Here is a 21,405-nt window from a genome sequence, read left to right on the forward strand (position 1 = left end):
CAAGGGTTGTCATAGTAGAGGTCGTCATAGGATGCCAAGCCGTCGCGACTTTCACTCAGACCAGTCTTATAAAAGAGAGATTTGTTCTTTTCTTCTCTTCTTCTTCTTTGTATTCTTCAGCACCTTTTTGGATATTCAAAGAGCTGAACAAGTTAAGAACTATTAAAGTATCTTATATTGTGATATCTATTGGGGGCAGGTCCTCCCCTGCCTCTCCCCATTATATCTGCCTGCCTGCCTGCCTGCTAGGAGAAAAAACGAGAGACAGGCGGGCAGGCAGGCAGGCAGAGAAGTGTCAGGAATAAGGAGAGGTGGGGGAGGATAGCAGGATATGGGTGGTAAGAGAGATAATAAGAACTGGAACAGGGTCAAGGGTATAAGTATGAAGAAAAAATTCCTTTCTTTCCAGTGAGATAAAACAAAAGGGACAAAGGCTAACTAGCTAGCACAGGGGATATCAAAGGGGATAGAAGAAAGAAAGCAAGAAACCGAGCCGAACAAAAGAAAACGGGCAAGAAAGAAAAAAAAGGGAGACTTGGGGTGGGAAGGGCAGGGGCAACGGCAAGGGGAGAAAGACAAGACGCCATATCGAGGCTGTGGATGATGACAAAGGAAAAGAAGATGAAAAAAGAGCCGACCGACCAGACCGATTTAAGCAGAATAAGTTGAAATGAAAGGAATAAAACTTCGGGGGGTATGTTATGCAGTCGTGAAAAAAAGATATAAGAAAAAAAAAGAGAGGAAGAAGAAGAGGAAAACAAAAAAGCAGAGATTAAAAGGGCATTTCTTTTTAACGTGACCTCGACCGTCTTTGGGAAACCATTCCGTCTGTCCGTCCAGTCCGCCAGCCAGCCAGTCCATTCCGATCCAGAGAAAAGAAGAAGGAAAGTTGGGAAGAGAAAAAAAAGAAGATTAAGAGATACATGGTGTATTTTTGAACAACCGGGGTATGAGAAAACACGCTTGCGAGTAATAAATGGGCTGGACGAGAAAGGAAATGTGAGATAAATGGGAATGATGCATGCATGTGTGACATATGAAAGAGGCAAAAAGGGGAAAGGAAAGAAGATCAAGTCAAGTGAGGTTCGAAGCGTGGTTCAAATGAAAGAGTTAAATGTCGTCGTCGGCCCTGGTGGGAAAGACGCCGGAGCTGCTCAGAGAGACGTTGCTGTGTCGTTTGCCGCTCGACTCGGCGCGGGACAAGGTGACGAGCTTTGCGCTGCCGGCACTGATGTGGCGGATATGACGGCCTAGATCGACGCTCTGGGCTCGACGGATCTCAGTTAAGCCCTCTGGCTCGTCGATGGGGCTGACTTCGTTCTCGCTATCGATGAATTCGGTGAACAGGCCTTCGCGGGACTTTGCGCGGGTCTCGGGGTTGATCAGACGGGGCTGTTTACCGACGCTGGAGTGCCAGGTTGGTGGGTCACCGTCGGCATTGGCCAGAGCCATGCCATCATCAGCATCTTCGGGAAGGGGGTTAATTTCAGCAGCATCGGGTTCGTCGTTGTAGCCGTTGACGGCAGGGTTGATGATGGCAGAGTCATTCGAGGTGGTGATGTTGAGCCCGTGTTTTGGAACCGTGTCTTCTTCCTCCTCTTCTTTGGGCACGGGGAGAGCGCCAAAGTACTCGTCGCTGCTTATGGCGTTGTCGTCTTCCAGATCCGGGTCAATAATGGGGCTGACATCGTCGTTCAGTCGTTCACGAGTTGAACCGGGGCTCTTGAGAGGTGCTTGGGAGAGACGCCGGGATGGGCGGCCAGAGAGCCAGCTGCCCTCCGAGTCGATGGAAGCCAGAGACTGCGCTAGAAAGGTGCTGTTGGGTCGGGTATCTGGGCCGGACATGTAGGCTCCGGCGCCAGTTCCAGCACCAGCCCCACCAGCCGAGATGCCACTGATGCTGTACTTTTCGGCGCCGCTCATGCGCTGCGAGGGCGCGACGGAGACGGAGTACGAGTCTTCGCGGTGGAGATTGTACAGTGGCTCAGGAGAGTACATGCGTGGTCCCCCTGGTGCAGATGCCGACAGCTGGATTGCAGAGCCCGAAGCAGAGCCATCGTCGAGGTGCTCGGTGAACTTGGATGTGATGGACTGGGTATCAGTTCCTGCGCGGTGGGAGGAAGCAGTCGCTGCAATGGCAATGGGAGGTGAACTGGCAGCACCGGCTCCAGGAATAGCACCGGGATTGACGTACTGATGGGTGCGAGACGTGACAGAGAACTCGGAGGAGCTGTTCTTGGGCAGGATGTTGCGGTTGGGTTTGCGACGAAGGGTGCCTCTACGACGGAAGAGCTGGGTCCAGGTCCGGCCTAGTTTGGTCTCGTTGAGCATGTTGCTTGGTTTGGTCGAGGCTGATGCAGAGACGGATGCAGAAGCAGAGGCAGACGTCTCGGAGACGGAAGGCTGGCGGAATGCAGGGTGCTGGCGGATGTCTGGAATCTCATCTCTGCGCTCATCGGCCGGGAGAGCGAGTTCAAGGGGCTGTCCATTGCGAGAGAGGACGGTAGCTAATGGGGCAGCTGGGCCTTGATGTTCTCCCGCATCTGTTTCTTCTTCTATCTTTCGTTGGGCGGTCTGAACGCGGTCTTCCTTGACCAAGCTTTCCTTTGAGGCGTCTTGGAGCCACGACTGGACTGGTTCGAGAGATTGTTGCTGGGATTGAGGCTTGGAAACGTCCATCGGGTCTGGAGACGAAGAAGGAATGCTAGCAGTTCCTGCGCTGACTATTTTCTCAAGCGGCTGTGTCTGTAACTGGGTCTGGGTGTCTACCTCTGACTGTGGTTCTTCTGGCTGCGGCACTTGATCCTTCTGTTCAACGGGTTTGTCTGCCTGACGAGCAGCCGCAGAGGCCTGCTGTTGCTGCTGCTGCTGCTGCTGTACTCTGAGAATCTGACGCTTGACCAGTCTGCGTCGTCTGTCACGGTCCATGAGCTGGCGCAGGGCTCCGGCATCCATGGTGTCAGCCAGCTCGTTAATCTTCTTACTACTGCCGGCAGTAGCAGCGGCCTGGTCGGCAGAGAACCATCGTGGTTTGGCCTTGTCTCTGGTGGTAGAAGACCGCGAGATGTCAGCAGTGGCGGGGAGAGAGCTGCGGTTCCCATCTGAGGAGGCATAGCGAAGGAATGGCCGGGGAGACAGGGCATTGAGAGCACTGAGCTTGAAGGTGTGTGACGGAGGCTCAGCCTGGTGGTCGAAGGTGGTGGAAGAAGCAGCAGCATTGGCAGCAGTGGAAGACGAGGTGAATGGGTCAGAGAGATGCTTATCCTTGTTGGAGGTGTTGTTGTTGTGGTTGTTGCTGTTGGTTGTGGTTGTGGTTGTGGCAGCACTGCTGCGCTTGGGGTGTTCCCAGACAAGACTGCCCATGCGCTTGATCTCCAGCTCGCGCTCGGGATCGATGCGTCTGCGTCTCTCCGAACGACGGCGGAGGATAGAGGTGGGCTCGGAGAGATATCTCTTGCCATGGTGGAGCGTCGGGACAGGGTAGGCAGAGGAGGAGCCTTCACCCTGGACCTGAGACGGGTGGGACGGCATGGCAGCGTTTTGGATGTGCGGTTGCTCAGCCTGGCGGAGCTTGGACGGGACGAGAGCACTGACGGAGGCAAAAGTGTCGACAGAAGTGGGTTGCCGCAGAGCTCGACCGGCGGGCAGCGTCATGGGGGAGTCGGCAGTGGCAGCAGTCGCCGGGGTCGCGGGGGAGGATGTCGTTGTCGTCGCCGTCGTTGCTGCGGCTGCTGCGGCTGCCGGAGGGAGGGCGCTGTACTTCTGACGCTTGCTGTCTCGCCGGACAAGCTTGCCAGCAGAGAGGCCGCCGTGTCCATGGTGCTCGCCAGTCGTGGCCGCCTTCGTGGCCGTCTCTGTCTGAGCTGGAGGCGTCTGAGGCCGCTGGTCTGTCGTAGCAGCGGTAGTATTATCAGTGGCCGTGGTGGTGGCCTCGTCGTCGCCCTTGCGAGCCCGCTTCTTGTGACGGCCAAAGGGCCAGAGAGCCATGGCGCGACGGAGAGTCCAGGACTTCTCAATGGCAGGACGGGACAGCTGGAGAGGGAGAAGAAGAGGCAGGGAGCCTGAACGAGGCCGTGACGCCCCGGCCGACTCGGCGTCAGGCTCAAGGTCAGGCGTCTTCAGGCGTCAGGCCGGGAGAGGGAGGCTTCTCGGGGGCGGTTGATCAGTGACGTGGTAGGCTGGAGCTGGCTGGACAGAGAGACAGGGACGGGTCAGAAGCGAGCGACGAGAGACATCTCAGGGGAGAGACAAGACGGGAGGAGATGAAAAGGAGGGAGGAGGAGAGGAAGAGAGAGACTGAGACTGAGACTGAGACTGTCCTGTCTGGCTGAGCAGCAGCAGGAGAGGAGGAAGAAGAAGAAGAAGTTGTGAAGCTGAAGGAAGAAGAAAAGAAGGCGGTTTTTTTTTTTTGTGTTCCTGGCTTTTTCTTTGCTTTTGGTGAAGCTGCGGAAGAACATAAGGCCGGAAGAGGAAGAAGATGAAGTAGAAGTAGAGGAAGATGAAGAGATGAAGATAATATTGATATAAAAAGATACCTAGGAAGATGCTTGGGGATGGCGGTTGTTGTGATGCCTTAAACGCTGGCTGTCTGGGAGCTGCAGGCCTGCCAGCTGTTTCATCACGGAGAAGACTCTGGAGAAGATGGATTACCTAGGTATATTAGAAGGATTAATAGAAGGATTAAGATACAACTATAAGGATAAGGAAGATCTGCTGCAGCTGATATAAGGCTACAAGACTGGCATCTCGCTGTCTGTTACATCTATATTGCAGGAGAAGTCGAGGACGCAGGAGGCCGTCGACGGGAGGAAGAAGACGAAGACGAAGACGAAGCTGGCGGCGGCGGCGGCGGAGGAAGCGAGAAAAGGGCCTTCTTCTCCTGCTTCTCTTCTTCTTCTCTGTCTTCTCTGTCTTCTTCTGCTGTCTTTGGCTCTCTTCGTGCTGAGACTGGGACTGAGATGCTGTCTCCCGGCCGCAGACTCAGGTCCTTCCCGGCATCACCACCAGACGCCATAGACGTAGAAGACATCGAGAGAATCTTCCTCGCCTCCTGCAGGGCGACGGAGAAGTCAAAGGCCTCGCTTCTCTCCTCGAAGCCCAGTCCCAGCACCGCCTTCTTGCCCTCGCCTTCCACCCGCAGCGCAAAGAAGCGACTCGAGTCCAGCGTCTGCTCGACCACGCCCGCATCCACGTACGGCGCTGCAGCGAACAGCTCGTGGGTTCCCCCGGCTTCTTCCAGCAGGATGTCGACCTGCAGTCGTTCTTCTTCTGCTTCTGCTTCTGCGTCTGCTTCTTCTGGTTGTAGGTCTGGTTCCTCCTCGGGCAGGGCAAGGGGCCGGTTGGGGGTTCGAAGAGCCGTGGTTGGTCTCGATGCCGGTACTTTCACTGGGACGGCGCTCTCGAGCACTCGAAGACGGCCGGCGAAGATCTCGGAGTCGCTGTTGCTGGTCCAGCTGGCGGCCAGGTAGCCCTTCATCGAGGTCAGCGGCGGCAGGGCGTAGACGTGGACGGCGCCGCAGCTGTACAGGACACGCTGGATGGTCGAGGGCGGGAACGGCTGGCCTGTTCGAGGGTCATTCATCTTGCCTCTTCTCCTCAGTCTCCTTCTCGTTTCTTGCTTTCTGCTTGCTTGTTGCTTGCTTTTCCTCAGTTGTTACTGCGATTACTTGGTTATCGGCGGCCTGGCTTGCTGGCTTGCCGGCTTGCTGGAGCTCCCCCTGTCCCTGCTAGCTCGGCTTTGCTAGTTGCTGGGGCCTTTTAGCGGTAGATCATGGGCAGCCGATGAAGTCATTCTCATAGCTAAAGAGCAGCTAAAGATACAGATTGTAGATAGATTCGGTCCTGGCCTGGCCGTGCCTGGGAAAAGAAGAGGGCCGAATTATTGATTTATTGATTCCACTGCTCGGTGTCACGATACAGCTCGGCTCTTCCCTCGTCCCTGCGTCGTCTTCTTCTCTTGCTTCTTCTTCTTCTTCTTCTTCTTCTTCCCGTCTTCCCTTCTTCCGTTCCACGTTTCTCCCGGTGTAACGCGATAGTTCACAGAGTGCAGCCTGTCAGGTTCCCGGCGCTGATCTGTTGATCCCGGCGCCATGGTTGATATCGATCTCGTCACAGTCGTATAAATAATATCAATCATGTTGATGGCTAGATAATACAGCTGGTCGGAGTCAGCGCTCAAAACCAGATCTTGATGAGTTCCTCACTGACGGCACTCGGAGTGAGCACGCCTGCCTCCGTGATCAGCGCCGTGATCAGGTGTGGTGGAGTGTAGTCCACGATATCAGGCGCAGTCCGGCGGTCCTTCAGCGAGGTAGAGCTGCTGCTGCTGCTGTTACTCTCGGTAGTAGTGCTCGTCTTGAACTCGATAACCCGCTGATCAACGGGAAGATCGTACTGGCCAAGCGGGAACAGTCTCACAAACTTGTGGCTCTCCGCCACGACATAGAAGGGCTTGCCCATTGCCTTCGCCAGCAGGCCCATCTGGTACGTGCCCATCCGCGATATTATCCCGCCGTTCTCAACAACACCCTCCGCGCCCACTATCACCGTGTCCACCATCCCCATCGAGTACGCCACGGCTGACTCCGGCACCATGGCCACAGGCACTCCCTTCGACCGCAGCACTGCCACCGTCTCCATCCCCTCGGGCACCGTCCCCGCTGCAGTCGTGGCTTCTTCATGGCTATGTCCGTTCGGCAGCACATATATCACCCGGAACCGCACCTCTTCGCCCGCCGCCTTGCGCAGCATCGCTCCCACAGCCCGCGACCCGCCATTGGTCATCACCGTGCTGCCGTCTCGTACGAAACCCGTTGCGAACGCGGCGATCTTGTCTCTGCTCTCCTTGGCTCGCTGGATGAACAGCCGCCCGTTCGAGAGCAGGTGCGCGCGTATCGCGTCAAAGTCCCCCGCCGGTCCCAGCTTGCCGGGTCGCTGCAGCGTCGATATCAGGTACCGCTGGAACAGGTCGGTGCCTGCAGAGAGGCCGATCGGGTTGGGGATCGAGCGCTTCAGGTGCTCGGTGTGTTTGTTGAGTAGGTCGAGCGTCTCGGAGATGGTCGAAGATGGTGAGTGTGTCAGTAGCAGTACCAGGGCCTCGATGGCGGCTATGGGCATTGTCAGGTCAGGGTCTGTTTGTAGTAGCTTGTGATATGTCTCTACAATGCTGTCTTCTGTCAGTACAAATACTCGTCACAACTCATAGATATCTATATATATATAGTGACAGTCCTCTACTCACTCAAAGGGCTCCTTGCCCCCGCTTGAAGGGGTCTCCAGGGCCGGTGACATCTTGACGCGTAGTGAAGCAGCCACTCTAGTGTATCTCAGTCTTCCTCTGGCTGCTGGTCGCTGGTTCCTGGTAGTTATTATATTCAGTCCTGTAGCTGTCAAGCAAACCGCGGGGCAGCTCTGGCCGCAGTCGGTGTTGTTTGCAGCCGGTCGTTTGCTATCGGGTATCCCTCGCGGTCTCTCTCGCAGTCGCCGGAGTCAAACCGTCCTGCTATCCTTCTATCTTCTTCCTATCTTCTTGCTATCTTCCTGCACGTCTCGTTGTTTGTTCTTTTCTTCTTCTTCTTCTTCTTCTTCTTGTCTTCCTTCGACTTTTTCGACTTTCGATGACTCTTTCGGTCTGAATTACCCAAAAGAGCATGTTTGGCCAGTTTGCAGCCGCTAGTCCGCTTCGGGCAAGTTGCTTATCATGTAAACAAAAAATGCGGCTCGAAAGGAGTTTTGGACATTTTTATATCGTTCACGAAAAGACGAAGAAGACGAAGAAGAAGTCGAGAAGAGACGCGGAGTTGGACTGGAAGAGACGGGAGGCTATATATATACACGCAGAGACAGCTATGGCGTACAACTCGCGGACGACGCAGTACCGCGGCGGGCAGCAGCAGCACCGCCAGCAGAAGAAGGAGAGCGAGACAGACGCCTTCTTGCGCCTTGTGAGTGTCCCAATGCCGGTTGTGGATGGCAATTGCTCACAGATGTATAGCCAGACAAGGTCATTGCGGGATGCATTAACGATATCGGCATTCCCTTCACCATGGCGGACCTCCTCAAGCCCAACCCGCAGCAGGTCCAGATGGTCTTCGAGTGGTTCGCAGAGCTGTTTATGAACACCACGCGGGAGACCGTGGAGCCCGCCATGCTCGCTGCTGCAGAAGACATTGCCGGGGACCAGGCGGACATCTTTCCCCCGGATACGCGCAATCTGATGGGCTTTCTCGTCTCCTTGCGCAAGCTGATGCTCCAGGTTCGTAGACTTTGCTTATGATACTTGTATATACAGAGAAGAGAGAGAGAGAGAGAGAGAGAGAGCTAACAGTATGCAGTGTGGAGTCCATGACTTCACGTTTACAGACATCACCAGGCCGACCTACGACCGCATCGCAAAGATATTCTCCTACCTGATCAACTTCGTCCGCTTCCGAGAGTCACAGACCTCGGCAATTGACGCTCACTTCAACAAGTCAGAGGACACCAAGATGCGCATCGAGACACTCTACGCCGAGAACCAAGAGCTGGAGCAGCGGCTGGAGGAGATGAAGAGACAGCAGAAGGAAATGGACGGGGTGGTGCGGGAAAAGACGAGCCGGAACGACGAGCTGAAGACCCGGCTGCTGGAGCTGAGGCGGGATCAGGAACGGGTGGCAGAGACGTTTGAAAGGGTTAAAGGGGAAAAGGCAAGGAAGCAGACACTGCTAGAGGAAAAGACAGAGAAGCTGTTGAAGAGTCGCCAGGAGTGCGAGAAGCTACGCCCCTATGTCTCCCAGAGCCCCGAAAGCCTACAATCAGCCCTCACGGAACTGTCCGACAATCTCGCTCATGATAAATCCCAAGTAGACGGCATGGAGAGGAGAATGCGTGCCCTGCAGACATCGATGAACACCTTTACCGTTGTCAATAATGAAGTCCAGAGCTCCATCAAGCTGCTAGAAGATATTTTGGTAGAGTTACAAAAAGAGGACGACCAGGAGTCCAAGGGCATCAAGAACAGAGAGGCCCTCGCCGAGCGAGGCAATACCGTCAGAGAGGTCGCGCACACCGAGAAGCTGCTCCAGTCGCAGCTGGCCCGCTGGCAGGAACGCATAGAGGCCCTGCGCAAGAGCAGCAGGGAGAAGGCCGAGCAGGCCCAGGCTCGCATGGAAGAGCTGCACTCGGTGCAGAAGCAGCTGCGCGAAGAGCGGGCTGAGAAGCAGCGCGAGATGGAGCGTAGGCGCATCCGCATCGAACAGACCGAGAAGAAGGTACGTCACTTTTCTTGCTCTATTTCTATATTTATATTTTACCTCTATCGGCTGTTCTATAAATATATACTGTTATCTGCTATCAATTATCCCCCCCCTGCATGGTGGCCATTTGACTAACAAAACTTGGTAGATGGCGGACTTGAAGGAGACGATCGAAGATGAAATTCATCGAGCGCACGATGAGTACCTGAAGATGGAGTCTCATATCAAGCTCTACACGACAGAGATAGAAAAGTGTCTCTAAAGTGTCTGCAGCGTCCTCTTACGTCCGCAGCGGATGGACGTCAGGGATCGACTTGCTTTTTGTACAGTTAATGTTTGATTTAAGATACCCATAGCATCGCCGGAGTTTTTTTTTTTACTTGAAGGTATGAATGATATGACAATTGATGACAGTGATCTCTATCTTCTACCAGTCTATTTCAATCAAAACCGAAACCACTTCTTCATGACCTGCTTCACCTGTATGGTCCTACCGCCAGGCTGCCCTTCTTCTACAGTAATCGAGTTCAACAGCGGAACTTGTACGTCCCATATTCCAGAGCCATAGCCTCCTCCATCCAGCGCGGATTCGCATTCACATAGAACCAGCCTGACTTGTTCTCTCGCAGCAGCCTCCACGGCCAGGGCAGCCGTCCTCGACAGCCCCTGCGCAGAGAACTCGACTGTAGAAGAATGCAGGAAGACCAGGTTGACTATTGCAAGCATAGCATCGCCTTGATACAGCTTATTCCCTTCCTGTCCATCTTGTGGCCGACGCCTCCTGAAAGAGCCGCCTAGATAGGCTCGGAGATGCTCGATGGCCGGACAAAACACAACCCGTATTCTCTCGGAGCGAGACAGTAACTCGAGCGTGTTCGAGAGCATCCAGTGGTTGTTCTCACGTTCTTCTTCATGTTCTTCTTCGTGATTATCGTCTTCTTTCTTCTCTTCATGCTCTTCTTCGTCCTTTTCTCTACGGTAGTTCTCTGCATGCTCGCTTTCCTCCTGGACCTCTTCAGCAGGTGAACTGGACTGCTCTCGTGGTACAACTATAGACGGAGCCTGTATATCCGCGTACAGCTCCTCGATAAAGGCCTCTCGCGTCGAGCACACTATCAAAGTAACCGTCGATGCATTGCTTTGTAGAAGATGTTGTGTAAATTCCACCACGGAGTCGAACGTTGCGATGCTCATTCTGCTCTCGCGCCGGCCTGCGCACAACAGAGGCCTTCCGGGGGGTATCTGCCCTTCATCTAAGGCTTTTCCTCAGTTCTTCTTCATCGTCAGCCGCGGGTGCAGACGTTGTTCTTGCTGAAGGTATTGATTGCTTTTCGCCGTATGTCATGTGGATGGAGTTTGAATGTTTGTTCGCGGGCAAAAAATCCATCGACCAACGAAAAGTCACACAAAACACGACCTACCTCATCCTCCACCGGCGCTTTCAAGGGCTTCAAGCCGATCGTTCGACGCCCTGGAGTCAAAAGCCGGGGGCTATTAGTAAAGCTGTTCTTTTCATATGATTAGCTGTTGAGCCTCCCTGTCATGGAGACCATATCGCGGATCTCGTCGATGCTGGAAACAGGTAATCCCGCCAGCTCCGCCGACTGACGAGAGAAAACATCTCCCTACAACTATCCATATAACTGACTGATGGCCTTCCTTACAGCTCGTGAGCTTACCCTTGAGGCTGCCCAGTCCGCCAGTTCGGTCAGGAGCTTGAGACCGTCCTCGTCTGCCTCCCGCACCGCCTCGGTGTCGCAGATCAAGAAGCTGCTGGATAGCAGGAATGATAGAGATATCTTGGACGGCCTGCGCAAGGTTATTTCGGTACGCTGGATACTGGCCTTCTCACTGCTACATCGTGTTTGAATATTGAAGGAAGCTCTTTCTCTCTCTTTCTAGTTGATGTACAGGGCCGAGCCATGTCTACCTTTCTTCTCCGCCGTCGTCAAGAACGTTGCGAATCCGAACATTGAAGTCAAGAAGCTGGTGTACATATACCTATTGCACCATGCAGAGGCGGAACCGGACCTCGCCCTGTTATCTATCAACGCTATTCAAAAGTCTCTGACGGACCAGAACCCGCAGGTTCGCTCACTGGCATTGCGGACAATGTCAGGAATGAAAGTGCCGGTTATCAGCCAGATTGTTTCCCTGGCTATAAAACGAGGATGCGGCGACATGAGCCCTCATGTCCGCAAAGCTGCTGCCCTGGCTATCCCGAAATGCTACCGGCTTGATCCAGGGACCCTGCCACAGCTCATCGACTACCTTTCCATTCTTCTCGGAGATAACCAGTACTTCGTTGTTGGGCCGGCCGTTGCTGCATTTCTGGAAATATGTCCGGAGAAGATCGAACTTATTCACAAGCACTACCGGAGCCTGGTAAAGAAGCTGGTCGACATGGATGAGTGGAGTCAACTGGTCACTCTCAGGCTTATGGTATTTTACGCCAGGAAATGCTTCCCTAGAAGGACACAGAAGGTGAAAAAGTCAAATCCCAAAGGATTCTATGAAGACGAGAACGAAGAAGAAACCCAAGAAAACGACCTGGGCGAAGAAGAAGTTGATATCGTTGATCCGGACCTCGAGTTGCTGCTGAAAGCTTGCAAGCCGTTACTCCAGAGCCGGAATTCAGCTGTAATCGTGGCAGTTGTTCGTTGCTTCCGGTACCTGGGAACGGTAGAGCACTTGGAGTCAGCCACTGGCTCATTGATTGCCTTGCTCCGCAGCCCGCAAGACCTGCAGCATGTTGCTCTATATAATATCATCTCCGTTGCCCTCATATCACCAAAGCCATTTGTGAAATATGCATCGCATTTCCTTGTTAGATCTACTGATTTGCCTCATATCTGGCGTTTAAAGCTGGAAATACTGACCATGTTATTCCCTCACTGCGGGAATCACTTCAAGAGTGTCATTCTCAGTGAGCTGGAACACTTCTCCAACGGATCTGACCATGATCTAGTCCGTGAGAGCGTTCGTGCGATTGGAAGATGTGCCGAAGCCCACACTGGCTCATCTACGCGCTGCCTTCAGCTTCTCCTCCGCCAGATCTCTAGTGCCGACGATGTCCTAGTTTCAGAGGCTGTAACGGTTATCAGGCATCTTATCCAGCAAGATACTGCAGCCCATAAAGGTACCGTCGTCATGCTTGGTAACCACCTGGGGACCACGAGCAGTCCTGGTGCCAGAGCAAGTATTATATGGCTAGTTGGGGAGTTTGCTGGGATCGATCCTCATAACAACATTGCGCCGGACGTATTACGTCTGCTAGCAAAGGGCTTTTCAGACGAGTCAGAAACAGCCAAACAGCAGATTTTGTTATTAGGAGCGAAGGTGTACCTGCATCATCTACTTAACTCGCCTACACCCTCAAATGATCCCAAAAGTTCATCGGACAATGGCCAGGACGATAATCGCACGTTTGATGCAAATGACCAAGTTTCGTCGCCAAAGGAAGAGGACTCTATCACCACTCTATGGAGGTACATTCTCTTACTAGCCCGGTATGACACTTCATATGATCTCCGTGATCGAGCTCGTCTATACAAGTCTCTTCTTGCTGTGCCCAGCTCGACCCAGCTCGCCAGTCTTTTGCTTCTAGCACCCAAGCCGATCCCTCATACCTCCACACCCTCGGAGACTAGGAAAAATCTCCTCATCGGCTCGTCAACTCTAGTGATAGGTCCTGACGCAGGCATGTATGGTCTAAGGGGCTACGAGGACCTTCCCGACTGGGTGGAAGCTGGCCATGAACCGGATCCGAAGCTTCGAGACGATGACTCCGGCAAATCCGGCGCATACGGCGAGAAGACCAACACTACGGCTGGAGAGAGGCTGGATAAAGCTCTCCAGGAACATAACGTTGTATCTGGAAAGGGGAATGTCAATGGTAGAATAGGCAATGTTCCCAAGAACATGTCACTTGATGATTGGCTGGCAGAGGAAGAGGAAGAAGAGGAAGAATATGAAGAAGTCGACGAAGACGAGACTGAGGAGGAGACAGACGAAGAAGATGAAGAAGAGGAAGAAGAAGAAACTGAATATGAGACTGAAGAGTCTGGAGAGGAGGAAGGAGAGGAAGAGCCAGATCAGCAGCATGCTCAGTCAGGAGCTGAATCCGCAAAATTATTGGAATAAAGCATTTACCGGGCATTATAGAGGGATATTACTGTCAATAGCATCTATTCCATGAGGATCAAAAATCTGAAAAGATTTATCGTAATATTAATATTAGTGAACGAGCGTGATTGAATATCTAGGCATAAACTGGCTGAGATCAACCCCTATTATAGGTAGCCCCTTTTCTACCAAGGCGTGATTGGCAGCCTTGAAAGGGCAGCCAATTAAAGACACAAGCATGCATCGGCGCATGATTGTTTTGGATTATCCGGTTCGCTGAGGAGTTACACAGACCTTGGACGTATACGTGTGTATTCGTGGTCTCGATTCTACTTCCTGCACTCGATCCATATCATAGAAGTTAAAGAGCGACTTCTGAGCTTCTCCAAGGAAGCCGAACCCTCTGGCTGAGACGATCATTGATGGGTAGAGCAGCAGTAGTATATAACTCTTATAGCCATAACTATTAGAGCAGTATTTACGTGATTTTTGCGCCTCTTACCCGGATATCTACTTCGTATGGTCCTGTTCAAGACTGGCGAGGCATGGTCACTTTGTTCTGTTCCACCAACACTTAAGTAGATAGGTATTCAGGTATTCTGTCCATCTGTGGAAGAACGAGGGATGATGGCAGGTAGGTATGATATGAGGACGGCTGGAATATATATAATCAGATATAAATTGAGAGAAAGATGATAGAGCAATGAAATTATTGATTATCGCATAGAGCGTAATATCCAAGGATGCGTAAACCCATGTCAGAGTTGACTGACGGGATTTACCAACCTGAGCAAGTAAAAGAGAAGCAGGTAAAAATTAAGCTCTCCTGCAGCCTCTGAAGGCTGGATTTTCTCTGCTGGGAGAGAGAAATTACTGGTAATTAAGACTCCCGGGGGGAATAATTAACGAGCCACACGTAGTGAAATAAGTGAGATTAAATCCGAATAGGCTATAAGATACCGATCTGGTCTTCCCTGGGTTTAAGTGATTGATATCATGTGCGTGCCAGAGGCCATAGGCCTTGGGAATTTTGAAAGACCCGAATTGGGAGAGACTGTGGGTATGGGTTATTGATAAAGAAATTCGAAGGTGGTTAAGAATAATAATAATAATAACAAGCAGGAAACACGGATCGGTAAGCGGATAAGCGGCTTACCAGCGCCGACTAAGATATAATCAGTAAGGATTACTTTGAATGACAGTCTTTAGGGTATATCAATGTCGTACCTATAAGCTTCCGCGACACGTGGATGACGACGCTCGAGTCTTGGAGCAACATCATCTACTTGACGCTGAATTTCGTCGTCAGGTAGTTCCAAGGACTCTTCTCTTGCGCGCTTTCTGTGGTATGACCCATGGAAACTTTGGGGTTTGGAGTATCTTTGTGGAGTCTGTGGACGTTCATCACTATCGTTGTTTCCAGGCGTAGTGGACATTGGGGTGTTGGTATTGTCCTCCGTGTTCCATGCCTGGCTATGATGACGTTTATATTCACGGTCATGGCCCCGACCTTGTTCGGAGCCGGTATAGCTACCATTTTCTTCTGGTGATTGGGTTCCATTGGCCTGTCCTTGTTCTTCGGAACCGGCATAACTTGCATCATCTGGTATCTCCGGTTCATCAGCCTGCTCGCTATCATAAGTTGTTTCTTCGACGACAGGCTTGGGAGGAATATATTTATGGGCCGCCATCATATCTTTCTGGCGGTGGATAAGGTCTTTGACAGGAACTGTCTCTCCGTCTGAGGGGAACTCGGAGAAGATAGGATCTCCCATCATAAAGGGCCAGTCCTCTGTGTTTCGGATATTTTCGTTAAATTCATCAGCTCCCTTATTCAGGAAGTATTTTGAAACAGACATTCCTGGGGGCAAAGAAGTATGTGGAGGCAGTTTGCAGATATCATCAAGATCACTGAACACTGATGGAAGTGGCCGGCCAACTGCGTGGGGCGATCTCCAGGCTGCAAATTGTAAAAGTGTAATTAGATAGGTGTGATGGATGAAAAGGAGGGGAATAAAACATACAATTCTGTGCACTGTCAGTGGTGTCCAAGTCGTAAAATCCCTCCACGTGACTGTCTGGCCTACGTGAGAACGTATGTCCATCTCTGCCTTTACGACCCTTCCCTCGCCATGAATGGCTGCCACGTGGTGGTGCATCCCATGAAGGTGGTGGTCCTTCCATGGGGTATTCAGGATAATCGCTCTCTCGACGTCGAGGAGGGCGGCGGGAATGATAACCTGGGGGAGGAGCATCATTATAGTGGTAGGGTGGCATAGGGCCATGGGAATCATAATCATATCCAGCCATCGGTGGAGGACCGTGGGGTTCATATGGTGGGTATCCATACGGCGGTCTGTGGTGCCACTCCTCTTGTTCAGGGGAGGCAGGTCCTGGATAGTCATAGTAGTTGTATGAATGCGACCCGTGAGAGAATGAACGATGAGGTGGTCCTCTTTGACTAGGGGGAAACTCGTCTCGATATTGATGTCGAGAACCCTCTGCTGTTCTTTGCCGTTTTGCTGGACGTGGATGTTTATGAAAGCCACTGTAGACATCAAATTAGCCAAAATATGTAATCACAAGTTTGGGATGATAGCTGCTAACTCACGGTGATGTTTCATGTTGATATTCGGGGCAATGTTGCACCATGTGGTCGTAAGATCCACAGGTATAGCATGAAGGTGGTGGCTGGTCCTGGGGGAATGGAGCGTTCATTGGGTGGAACGACCCATGACCCGGACCACCTTTCTTCGATCGATAGCCATAGCTACCTCTACTCCCGCGTTGCGCTTTGCTACCAAAACCAGGTGCTGAACGCCGTCGCCGAAGCCCCTCGTCGGGGGAGCCCATCTGCTGGGGGACCATCTCGTGTTGTTGCTAGAAGTTGAGCATGAAAAGAGGGAGAAAATGGAGATTATGAGAAGAAGAATGAGGAAGTCACCAGAATGTTTGTGCTTGGTCCGGTATCAAGCTTTGGGAATGGTGACGTTGATATAACCTTCTGCGAGATGGAGCATTGCCACTGAGCTTAAAAACAGCTGATATCTGAGGTATAGTGATATTCTGCGAGTACTACAGTCAAGGGTATCCCAGTGGGCTCATCCAGCACGGATTCACATTGATTGTTCGTTTATGGAGGGCGGCTGCAGTCACTGGAGGTTTCTGTTACCAGTTTCAGGCAGTGCTCCCGAATCAGATCAAAGTGAGGTAATGCTCTGGCATCCCAGGCGTATTCAGACCTTCGATCGAGCAACAATGGTTGTTGGTGGTTGTAATAATCAAAAATGAGAGAAGGCAAAGAGTATCCAAAAAGAAGAAGAAAGAAGAAAGAAGCCGGCCCTGTCTCGCTCTGTGTGTCCTTATGCGCGCGCAAGAAAGACGGAAGTTGAGGTTGAAGTTGGAAGTTGCAAAAGTTCGCGACCTCAAGGGAAATTTATGGCGTCGGCTTTTCGTTATTCCGCGCCGAACCAAAAAGGGGGGTCACGTGTAACGCCTTATTAGATCTTAATATAGCCAGCGAGCCGGCGCTGGAAGCACAGGGATAATTGGCCCTGGATATTTACTGACTTGTTTGAGCTCTAACTGGTGTTGGGCAGAGCGGTAGACTCTCTCTTGGAACCAAGAGCTGATCTACATGGGCTGGGAAGCTGTTTTGGGGCCGCAGCGAGATCGACCCGAGACCGAGTATGCAATTAGCTAAGCAAATACGATTAGTCATCCGTTGATATCAGAAACGACGCCGTGAGAAGCAGCAAGAACTTTGCAGCAAGCAGAAGAAGTCGACACTTTTGCGCTGCTGGGGCCTGCTCTCCCTTGCTATCAGCTGTCCGATATAAATTAGCCTGCATGGTCCTCGCATATAAGCCGCCAGACGCCCTGTATTAAACCATGCGAGTTCCTTTTTCTCCATACCGTCCCTCGTTACTTCAACCAGCCCAGCAGACACCGATACAGGTCAATCGCTCCCTTCCATCAACATAGTGCGCGCATCTTCTTTTTTTCCCCGGAACACAAAGATACAGATAGGACTGGGGATTCACTTCCCTCGTCTACCGATCAGCACTCTTTTTCCTAGGCGTCATGCCGGGCCTTCCAAGTGAGTGCCAACCAGAACCATAGCCGTTTATATATTTATGCTACATGTTATTTTGTTATTTGATCCGTTGTCTGACTGGAATTCTTTCTTTACATATAGCTAGTATTGATTTGGATGAGTGCATCGAACGGATCTACAAACGCGAACTGCTGGCAGATTCGGTTATTGAAGCGATATGCTCCAAGGCAAAGGAGCTGTTAATGAAAGAGAGTAATGTCGTACATATTGCTGCTCCAGTTACTGTTGTCGGCGACATACACGGCCAGTTTTACGATTTGATTGAGATTTTCAAGATCGGAGGATTCTGTCCTAATACAAATTACCTCTTCCTTGGTACGTAATTTGCCTCAACTAGTTGTCTGTTTAGAGGGTGATGGTGTTTCTCTGACCGTTACAGGGGACTATGTCGATCGAGGACTTTTCAGCGTGGAGACAATCTCCTTGCTTATCTGTTTAAAGCTCAGATATCCCGAACGAGTCCATTTGATCCGAGGAAACCATGAATCGCGAGGTGTGACGCAGTCGTACGGTTTCTACACCGAATGCGCTCGAAAATACGGTAACGCCAATGTCTGGCACTATTTCACTGACATGTTCGATTTTCTTACTCTGAGTGTTGTTATAAATGACCAAATCTTCTGTGTCCACGGCGGCCTGTCTCCTTCCATTCATTCGATTGACCAGATCAAGATCATCGACCGGTTTCGCGAGATACCACATGAGGGCCCCATGGCGGACCTAGTCTGGTCAGACCCGGACACCGAACGTGATGAATTTTCTTTATCTCCTCGAGGTGCAGGTTACACTTTTGGAGCACAGGTGGTCAAGAAGTTTTTGGAAGTGAATAGCATGTCGCATATCTTGCGCGCACACCAGCTGTGCCAGGAAGGTTACCAGGTGCTATACGATGACCGATTGAGTACTGTATGGAGTGCGCCGAACTACTGCTACCGGTGTGGAAATTTAGCGAGTGTGCTAGAAGTCAGTGATACTGGTGAACGATTCTTCAACATCTTTGATGCTGCGCCGGAGAACAATGATGTCCATCGTGGAGACCAGGCGACCCAGCAGGGGAAAGATGGGCAGAATCCGGTGATTGAGTATTTCTTATGATATCCTCGATTAAATATGCAGAGCAGAAAAAAAAGAAAAAGAAAAAGAAAAAGAAAAGCAAGAGAGATTACCCATCCAATCCAGCCAGATGAACTTCCAAGGAGTTTCAGTCTTGATAGGTTTTTAAGAGGGTATTTTCTTCAACAGAGTGTTATGAGCCAGAGTGGTACAAAGGCAGACACAAAGAAGAAGCGGGAACAGAGGTAGTCATCTTCATCATTTAAATGAGGAAATTAACGCTATCTGGGATGGAGAACAAAAATCTCTTGTTGTTGGCATAAAGATCAATCATTGATAAGGCAACAGTAGTGTGAACGCCAAGACGAGACTCGATTTTGCCTGGTGAAAAGCGTGTCATATCCCAAGATCAGGGCCACAGTCCGGGTGCTGCTGGTAACTAGAGGATTACAGAACAACCCGCTACCAGTCCTTGGCGATTTCGAAGGTCCATTCGAACTTGAGATGGTCGACATCGTCGTCATCGACGAATCTGGAAACGGCGTTATAGCGTCCTCGGGAGAGAATACCAGAGGGAGCCTCCTCCTCGTTGACTTTTCGAGTATATGTTGTTAGCTGGATTACCGCGGGAAACCAACTACAGACAAGGCACTTACACTTCTTCTCATATACTGGCTTATCCGTGGTGTTTGGAGCATAGCTTCCCTACAGAGACTATTGTCAGCGCAGCGCTCCCTTTTTGTTTTGCCTTGATCCCGAGAATATGTGAAACATACCAGCATCTCCTGGTCCTTGCTCACTCTGATGCCCTTTCTCTTAACAACCTGAACATATTTCAAGCCACTGAGAACATCGTGCTGCACCTGGAACGTGGCCTTGATGCGGAATCGGCAGCCTTCCTTGATGGTGAACGGCTTATCCTTGAGACAGTCGACCGCTCCAGGCTCTGAGAGGTCAATGGTGATATCTTCTCGTCCGGCCACCTCGAGAGCAAGTGACTTGATGATACAGGTGCGAGGGTCGTTAGGGTTGGAGATGGGAGTACCGCTTCCCAGGCCTAGTGAGGCCTTCCATCGGTTGAGGGATTCGTCGTTCTGGTCTAGAACAAGCTGGTCAGCAACGGTTTCGAAGATAGACAAAAGTAAATACGGCGCGGTAGCTTGAATATAAGTGATTTCCATGTCCCCTGCGGGCTTTGCAGCATTGTATATGGGGATGTAGCAGCAGGAAGACAGCCGTCTCGAGCTCCCCCGGAGGAGTACTGACCTAGCTTCTGGTACTCCTCAACGGTCTTCTTCTCACCGACTTTGAAGCCGTCGGTTCTGGTGGTGGCCAACTCGTCTTCGTGGTCTGCCATGGCGGATACACACAGTAGTCCAGCTGAGTAGGAGAGAACGGTGAGCAGTGACTCTGGAGAAGAAGCTGTCAAGCTGTCCAAGCTGGAGCTGGCAAAGGGCGTGTCGATGGTGTTGTTGTTCTGTTTTGAAGGTTTTCTACAAGGTCTTCTATTTTCCCTCTAAGTGGGGTAACAACAAAGTCATAACGATTAAAGTATTGGATATTATTATCATTATTATTATTTATCGATCAAGCTCACCATTGAAGACACGGAGACATGCACTACTACTCGAGTATCCATTGATGACAGTGACGATGTCTGCTACTGTGACAGTCTGTCCTTGACGTGAAGGCACGCCTCGCCTGGTCGTACAATGGGGGGACAGCCTTGTAGCTTGACAGACACCCAGATCTACAGCGTCAGCGGCCCCCCTACCAGCTCGCGGCGGCATCGACGGTGGACAAGACGAACTATGCTAGCGGGCTGATGAAGTGGCCGAAGAAGCGAGTCAGGTAGCTCAATCGGCTGAGGGATAAGTTCTCGAGCTTTCTTTGATTGTTCTATCGGATCCTTCTCGTAGACTGTGGTTGACATATAAATACCTCGATTCGTCTGGCTTGTATAGACCGACAGACCACCACCAGCTGGCACTGTCAAGATAACAACAAGGCTAACGGCCGGCGGATAGCATAGACAATGCCATTCACTGCGGAGGATTTCAACAAGGCCATGGCCCCATCAACCGACGAGCGGACGACATACAAGGGCAACTGTCACTGCGGCAACATCCGGTTCATTATCAACAACATCGCGCCCTTGGAGAAGGGCAAGGCCGTCCGCTGCAACTGTTCGAGCTGCATCAAGCATGGCTACTTGCTCATCTACCCAAGGATCGAGGACGTCGTCTTTACCCACGGCAGCATGGACTCGATGTCCGAGTATCGATGTGCCACCATGTCTCGGCCGCATAAATTCTGCGGGAACTGCGGTACGCCAGTCATGATCCAGCTGGAGCATGGAGACACACCCCACCTGCGAGAGAACATCGCCGTTAACGTAGGTCTTGCTTCTCCTCGTTCGTTCTCTTAGACGGCTGCTGACAAGCTGTGTAGATCCGAACCCTGGAAGACGTCGATGAAGTGCTGGACAAGATCCAGTTCCTAGAATTCGACGGGAAGCACGAGATTGGGGAAGAGTATACCCTGCCTCCTGTCTAGCTGGACCAAGCCTGACCACTCACTCTGCTCCTCTCATGTCAGCCATGCAGCGATGTGCTGTGCTGCGTGTGTGTATATCTATATAGCTTCAATATAACTAGCAACCATCTCCAATCGTGCGGTGCAATCCCTTCCCTCCTGCTGTATGCTGCATGCACTCCGCAAAGCTGCCTGCCCAACGCTCTCTCCTCCCGGCGCAGAAACAGGCTGCCCTGTCAGCGTCTTCCTGCTCTGCTGCGTCTTCCTCGTCTTTTTGCTGCCCAAACGAAGAATAGAAAAAAAAAAAAGAAAAGAAAAAGAAATTAAAGAGTAAATCGCTGA

The 21,405-nt window shown here is 51.6% G+C and overlaps 10 protein-coding genes across 18 annotated transcripts; 4 read left to right on the forward strand and 6 right to left on the reverse strand.

Moving 5' to 3' along the window:
- Positions 1 to 832: 832 nt before the first annotated feature.
- Positions 833 to 3,987, reverse strand: TERG_05082 (uncharacterized protein; the record flags this gene model as incomplete). The annotated part of the gene is made up of 1 exon (XM_003234438.2): positions 833 to 3,987. The coding sequence occupies one exon, from the start codon at positions 3,985 to 3,987 to the stop codon at positions 1,111 to 1,113; it is 2,877 nt and encodes a 958-aa protein (XP_003234486.1). The 3' UTR covers positions 833 to 1,110.
- A 775-nt stretch (positions 3,988 to 4,762) lies between these two features.
- On the reverse strand, positions 4,763 to 5,609 carry TERG_05083 (uncharacterized protein; the record flags this gene model as incomplete). The annotated part of the gene is made up of 1 exon (XM_003234439.2): positions 4,763 to 5,609. Exon 1 carries the CDS (start codon positions 5,579 to 5,581, stop codon positions 4,763 to 4,765), a length of 819 nt encoding a protein of 272 aa, XP_003234487.1. The 5' UTR covers positions 5,582 to 5,609.
- Positions 5,610 to 5,966: 357 nt separating this feature from the next.
- Positions 5,967 to 7,545, reverse strand: TERG_05084 (uncharacterized protein). The gene is made up of 2 exons (XM_003234440.2): positions 7,241 to 7,545; positions 5,967 to 7,165 (listed from the first exon to the last, which is right to left on the reverse strand). The coding sequence occupies exons 1-2, from the start codon at positions 7,288 to 7,290 to the stop codon at positions 6,175 to 6,177; spliced, it is 1,041 nt and encodes a 346-aa protein (XP_003234488.1). The 5' UTR covers positions 7,291 to 7,545; the 3' UTR covers positions 5,967 to 6,174.
- Positions 7,546 to 7,638: 93 nt separating this feature from the next.
- On the forward strand, positions 7,639 to 9,495 carry TERG_05085 (uncharacterized protein; the record flags this gene model as incomplete). Its single annotated transcript, XM_003234441.2, has 4 exons — positions 7,639 to 7,943; positions 7,994 to 8,254; positions 8,334 to 9,248; positions 9,382 to 9,495. The coding sequence occupies exons 1-4, from the start codon at positions 7,650 to 7,652 to the stop codon at positions 9,493 to 9,495; spliced, it is 1,584 nt and encodes a 527-aa protein (XP_003234489.2). The 5' UTR covers positions 7,639 to 7,649.
- A 182-nt stretch (positions 9,496 to 9,677) lies between these two features.
- On the reverse strand, positions 9,678 to 10,427 carry TERG_05086 (uncharacterized protein; the record flags this gene model as incomplete). Its single annotated transcript, XM_003234442.1, has 1 exon — positions 9,678 to 10,427. The coding sequence occupies one exon, from the start codon at positions 10,425 to 10,427 to the stop codon at positions 9,678 to 9,680; it is 750 nt and encodes a 249-aa protein (XP_003234490.1).
- A 456-nt stretch (positions 10,428 to 10,883) lies between these two features.
- Positions 10,884 to 13,376, forward strand: TERG_05087 (uncharacterized protein; the record flags this gene model as incomplete). Its single annotated transcript, XM_003234443.2, has 2 exons — positions 10,884 to 11,060; positions 11,136 to 13,376. The coding sequence occupies 2 exons, from the start codon at positions 10,884 to 10,886 to the stop codon at positions 13,374 to 13,376; spliced, it is 2,418 nt and encodes an 805-aa protein (XP_003234491.2).
- A 1,134-nt stretch (positions 13,377 to 14,510) lies between these two features.
- Positions 14,511 to 15,982, reverse strand: TERG_05088 (uncharacterized protein; the record flags this gene model as incomplete). Of its 3 annotated transcripts, none has more annotated exons than XM_047748367.1 (3): positions 14,511 to 14,523; positions 14,586 to 15,906; positions 15,970 to 15,982. In XM_047748367.1, 3 exons carry the CDS (start codon positions 15,980 to 15,982, stop codon positions 14,511 to 14,513), a joined length of 1,347 nt encoding a protein of 448 aa, XP_047604348.1. The 3 variants fall into 3 exon arrangements, with proteins under 3 accessions (XP_047604348.1, XP_047606500.1, XP_047606499.1); XM_047749919.1 differs by lacking the exon at positions 15,970 to 15,982 and having other exon boundaries at positions 14,586 to 15,318; positions 15,383 to 15,668; XM_047749918.1 differs by lacking the exon at positions 15,970 to 15,982 and having other exon boundaries at positions 14,586 to 15,916.
- Positions 15,983 to 16,974: 992 nt separating this feature from the next.
- On the forward strand, positions 16,975 to 18,607 carry TERG_05089 (uncharacterized protein). Of its 2 annotated transcripts, XM_003234445.2 has the most exons (3): positions 16,975 to 17,457; positions 17,557 to 17,790; positions 17,855 to 18,607. In XM_003234445.2, the coding sequence occupies exons 1-3, from the start codon at positions 17,442 to 17,444 to the stop codon at positions 18,568 to 18,570; spliced, it is 966 nt and encodes a 321-aa protein (XP_003234493.1). In that variant the 5' UTR covers positions 16,975 to 17,441; the 3' UTR covers positions 18,571 to 18,607. The 2 variants fall into 2 exon arrangements, with proteins under 2 accessions (XP_003234493.1, XP_047604349.1); XM_047748368.1 differs by having other exon boundaries at positions 16,975 to 17,790.
- A 247-nt stretch (positions 18,608 to 18,854) lies between these two features.
- Positions 18,855 to 19,885, reverse strand: TERG_05090 (uncharacterized protein; the record flags this gene model as incomplete). 6 transcript variants are annotated; one of them, XM_003234446.1, is made up of 4 exons in its annotated part: positions 18,991 to 19,121; positions 19,185 to 19,233; positions 19,305 to 19,627; positions 19,795 to 19,885. In XM_003234446.1, the coding sequence occupies 4 exons, from the start codon at positions 19,883 to 19,885 to the stop codon at positions 18,991 to 18,993; spliced, it is 594 nt and encodes a 197-aa protein (XP_003234494.1). The 6 variants fall into 6 exon arrangements, with proteins under 6 accessions (XP_047604350.1, XP_003234494.1, XP_047606501.1 ...); XM_047748369.1 differs by having other exon boundaries at positions 18,855 to 19,121; positions 19,185 to 19,627; XM_047749920.1 differs by having other exon boundaries at positions 18,991 to 19,233.
- A 255-nt stretch (positions 19,886 to 20,140) lies between these two features.
- On the forward strand, positions 20,141 to 21,350 carry TERG_05091 (uncharacterized protein). Its single transcript, XM_003234447.2, has 2 exons — positions 20,141 to 20,923; positions 20,980 to 21,350. The coding sequence occupies exons 1-2, from the start codon at positions 20,564 to 20,566 to the stop codon at positions 21,082 to 21,084; spliced, it is 465 nt and encodes a 154-aa protein (XP_003234495.1). The 5' UTR covers positions 20,141 to 20,563; the 3' UTR covers positions 21,085 to 21,350.
- The last annotated feature ends 55 nt before the right edge of the window (positions 21,351 to 21,405 follow it).

This window comes from Trichophyton rubrum (assembly GCF_000151425.1).
Source record: "Trichophyton rubrum CBS 118892 genomic scaffold supercont2.5, whole genome shotgun sequence".
In the NCBI taxonomy this organism is placed as follows: Eukaryota; Fungi; Ascomycota; class Eurotiomycetes; order Onygenales; family Arthrodermataceae; genus Trichophyton; species Trichophyton rubrum.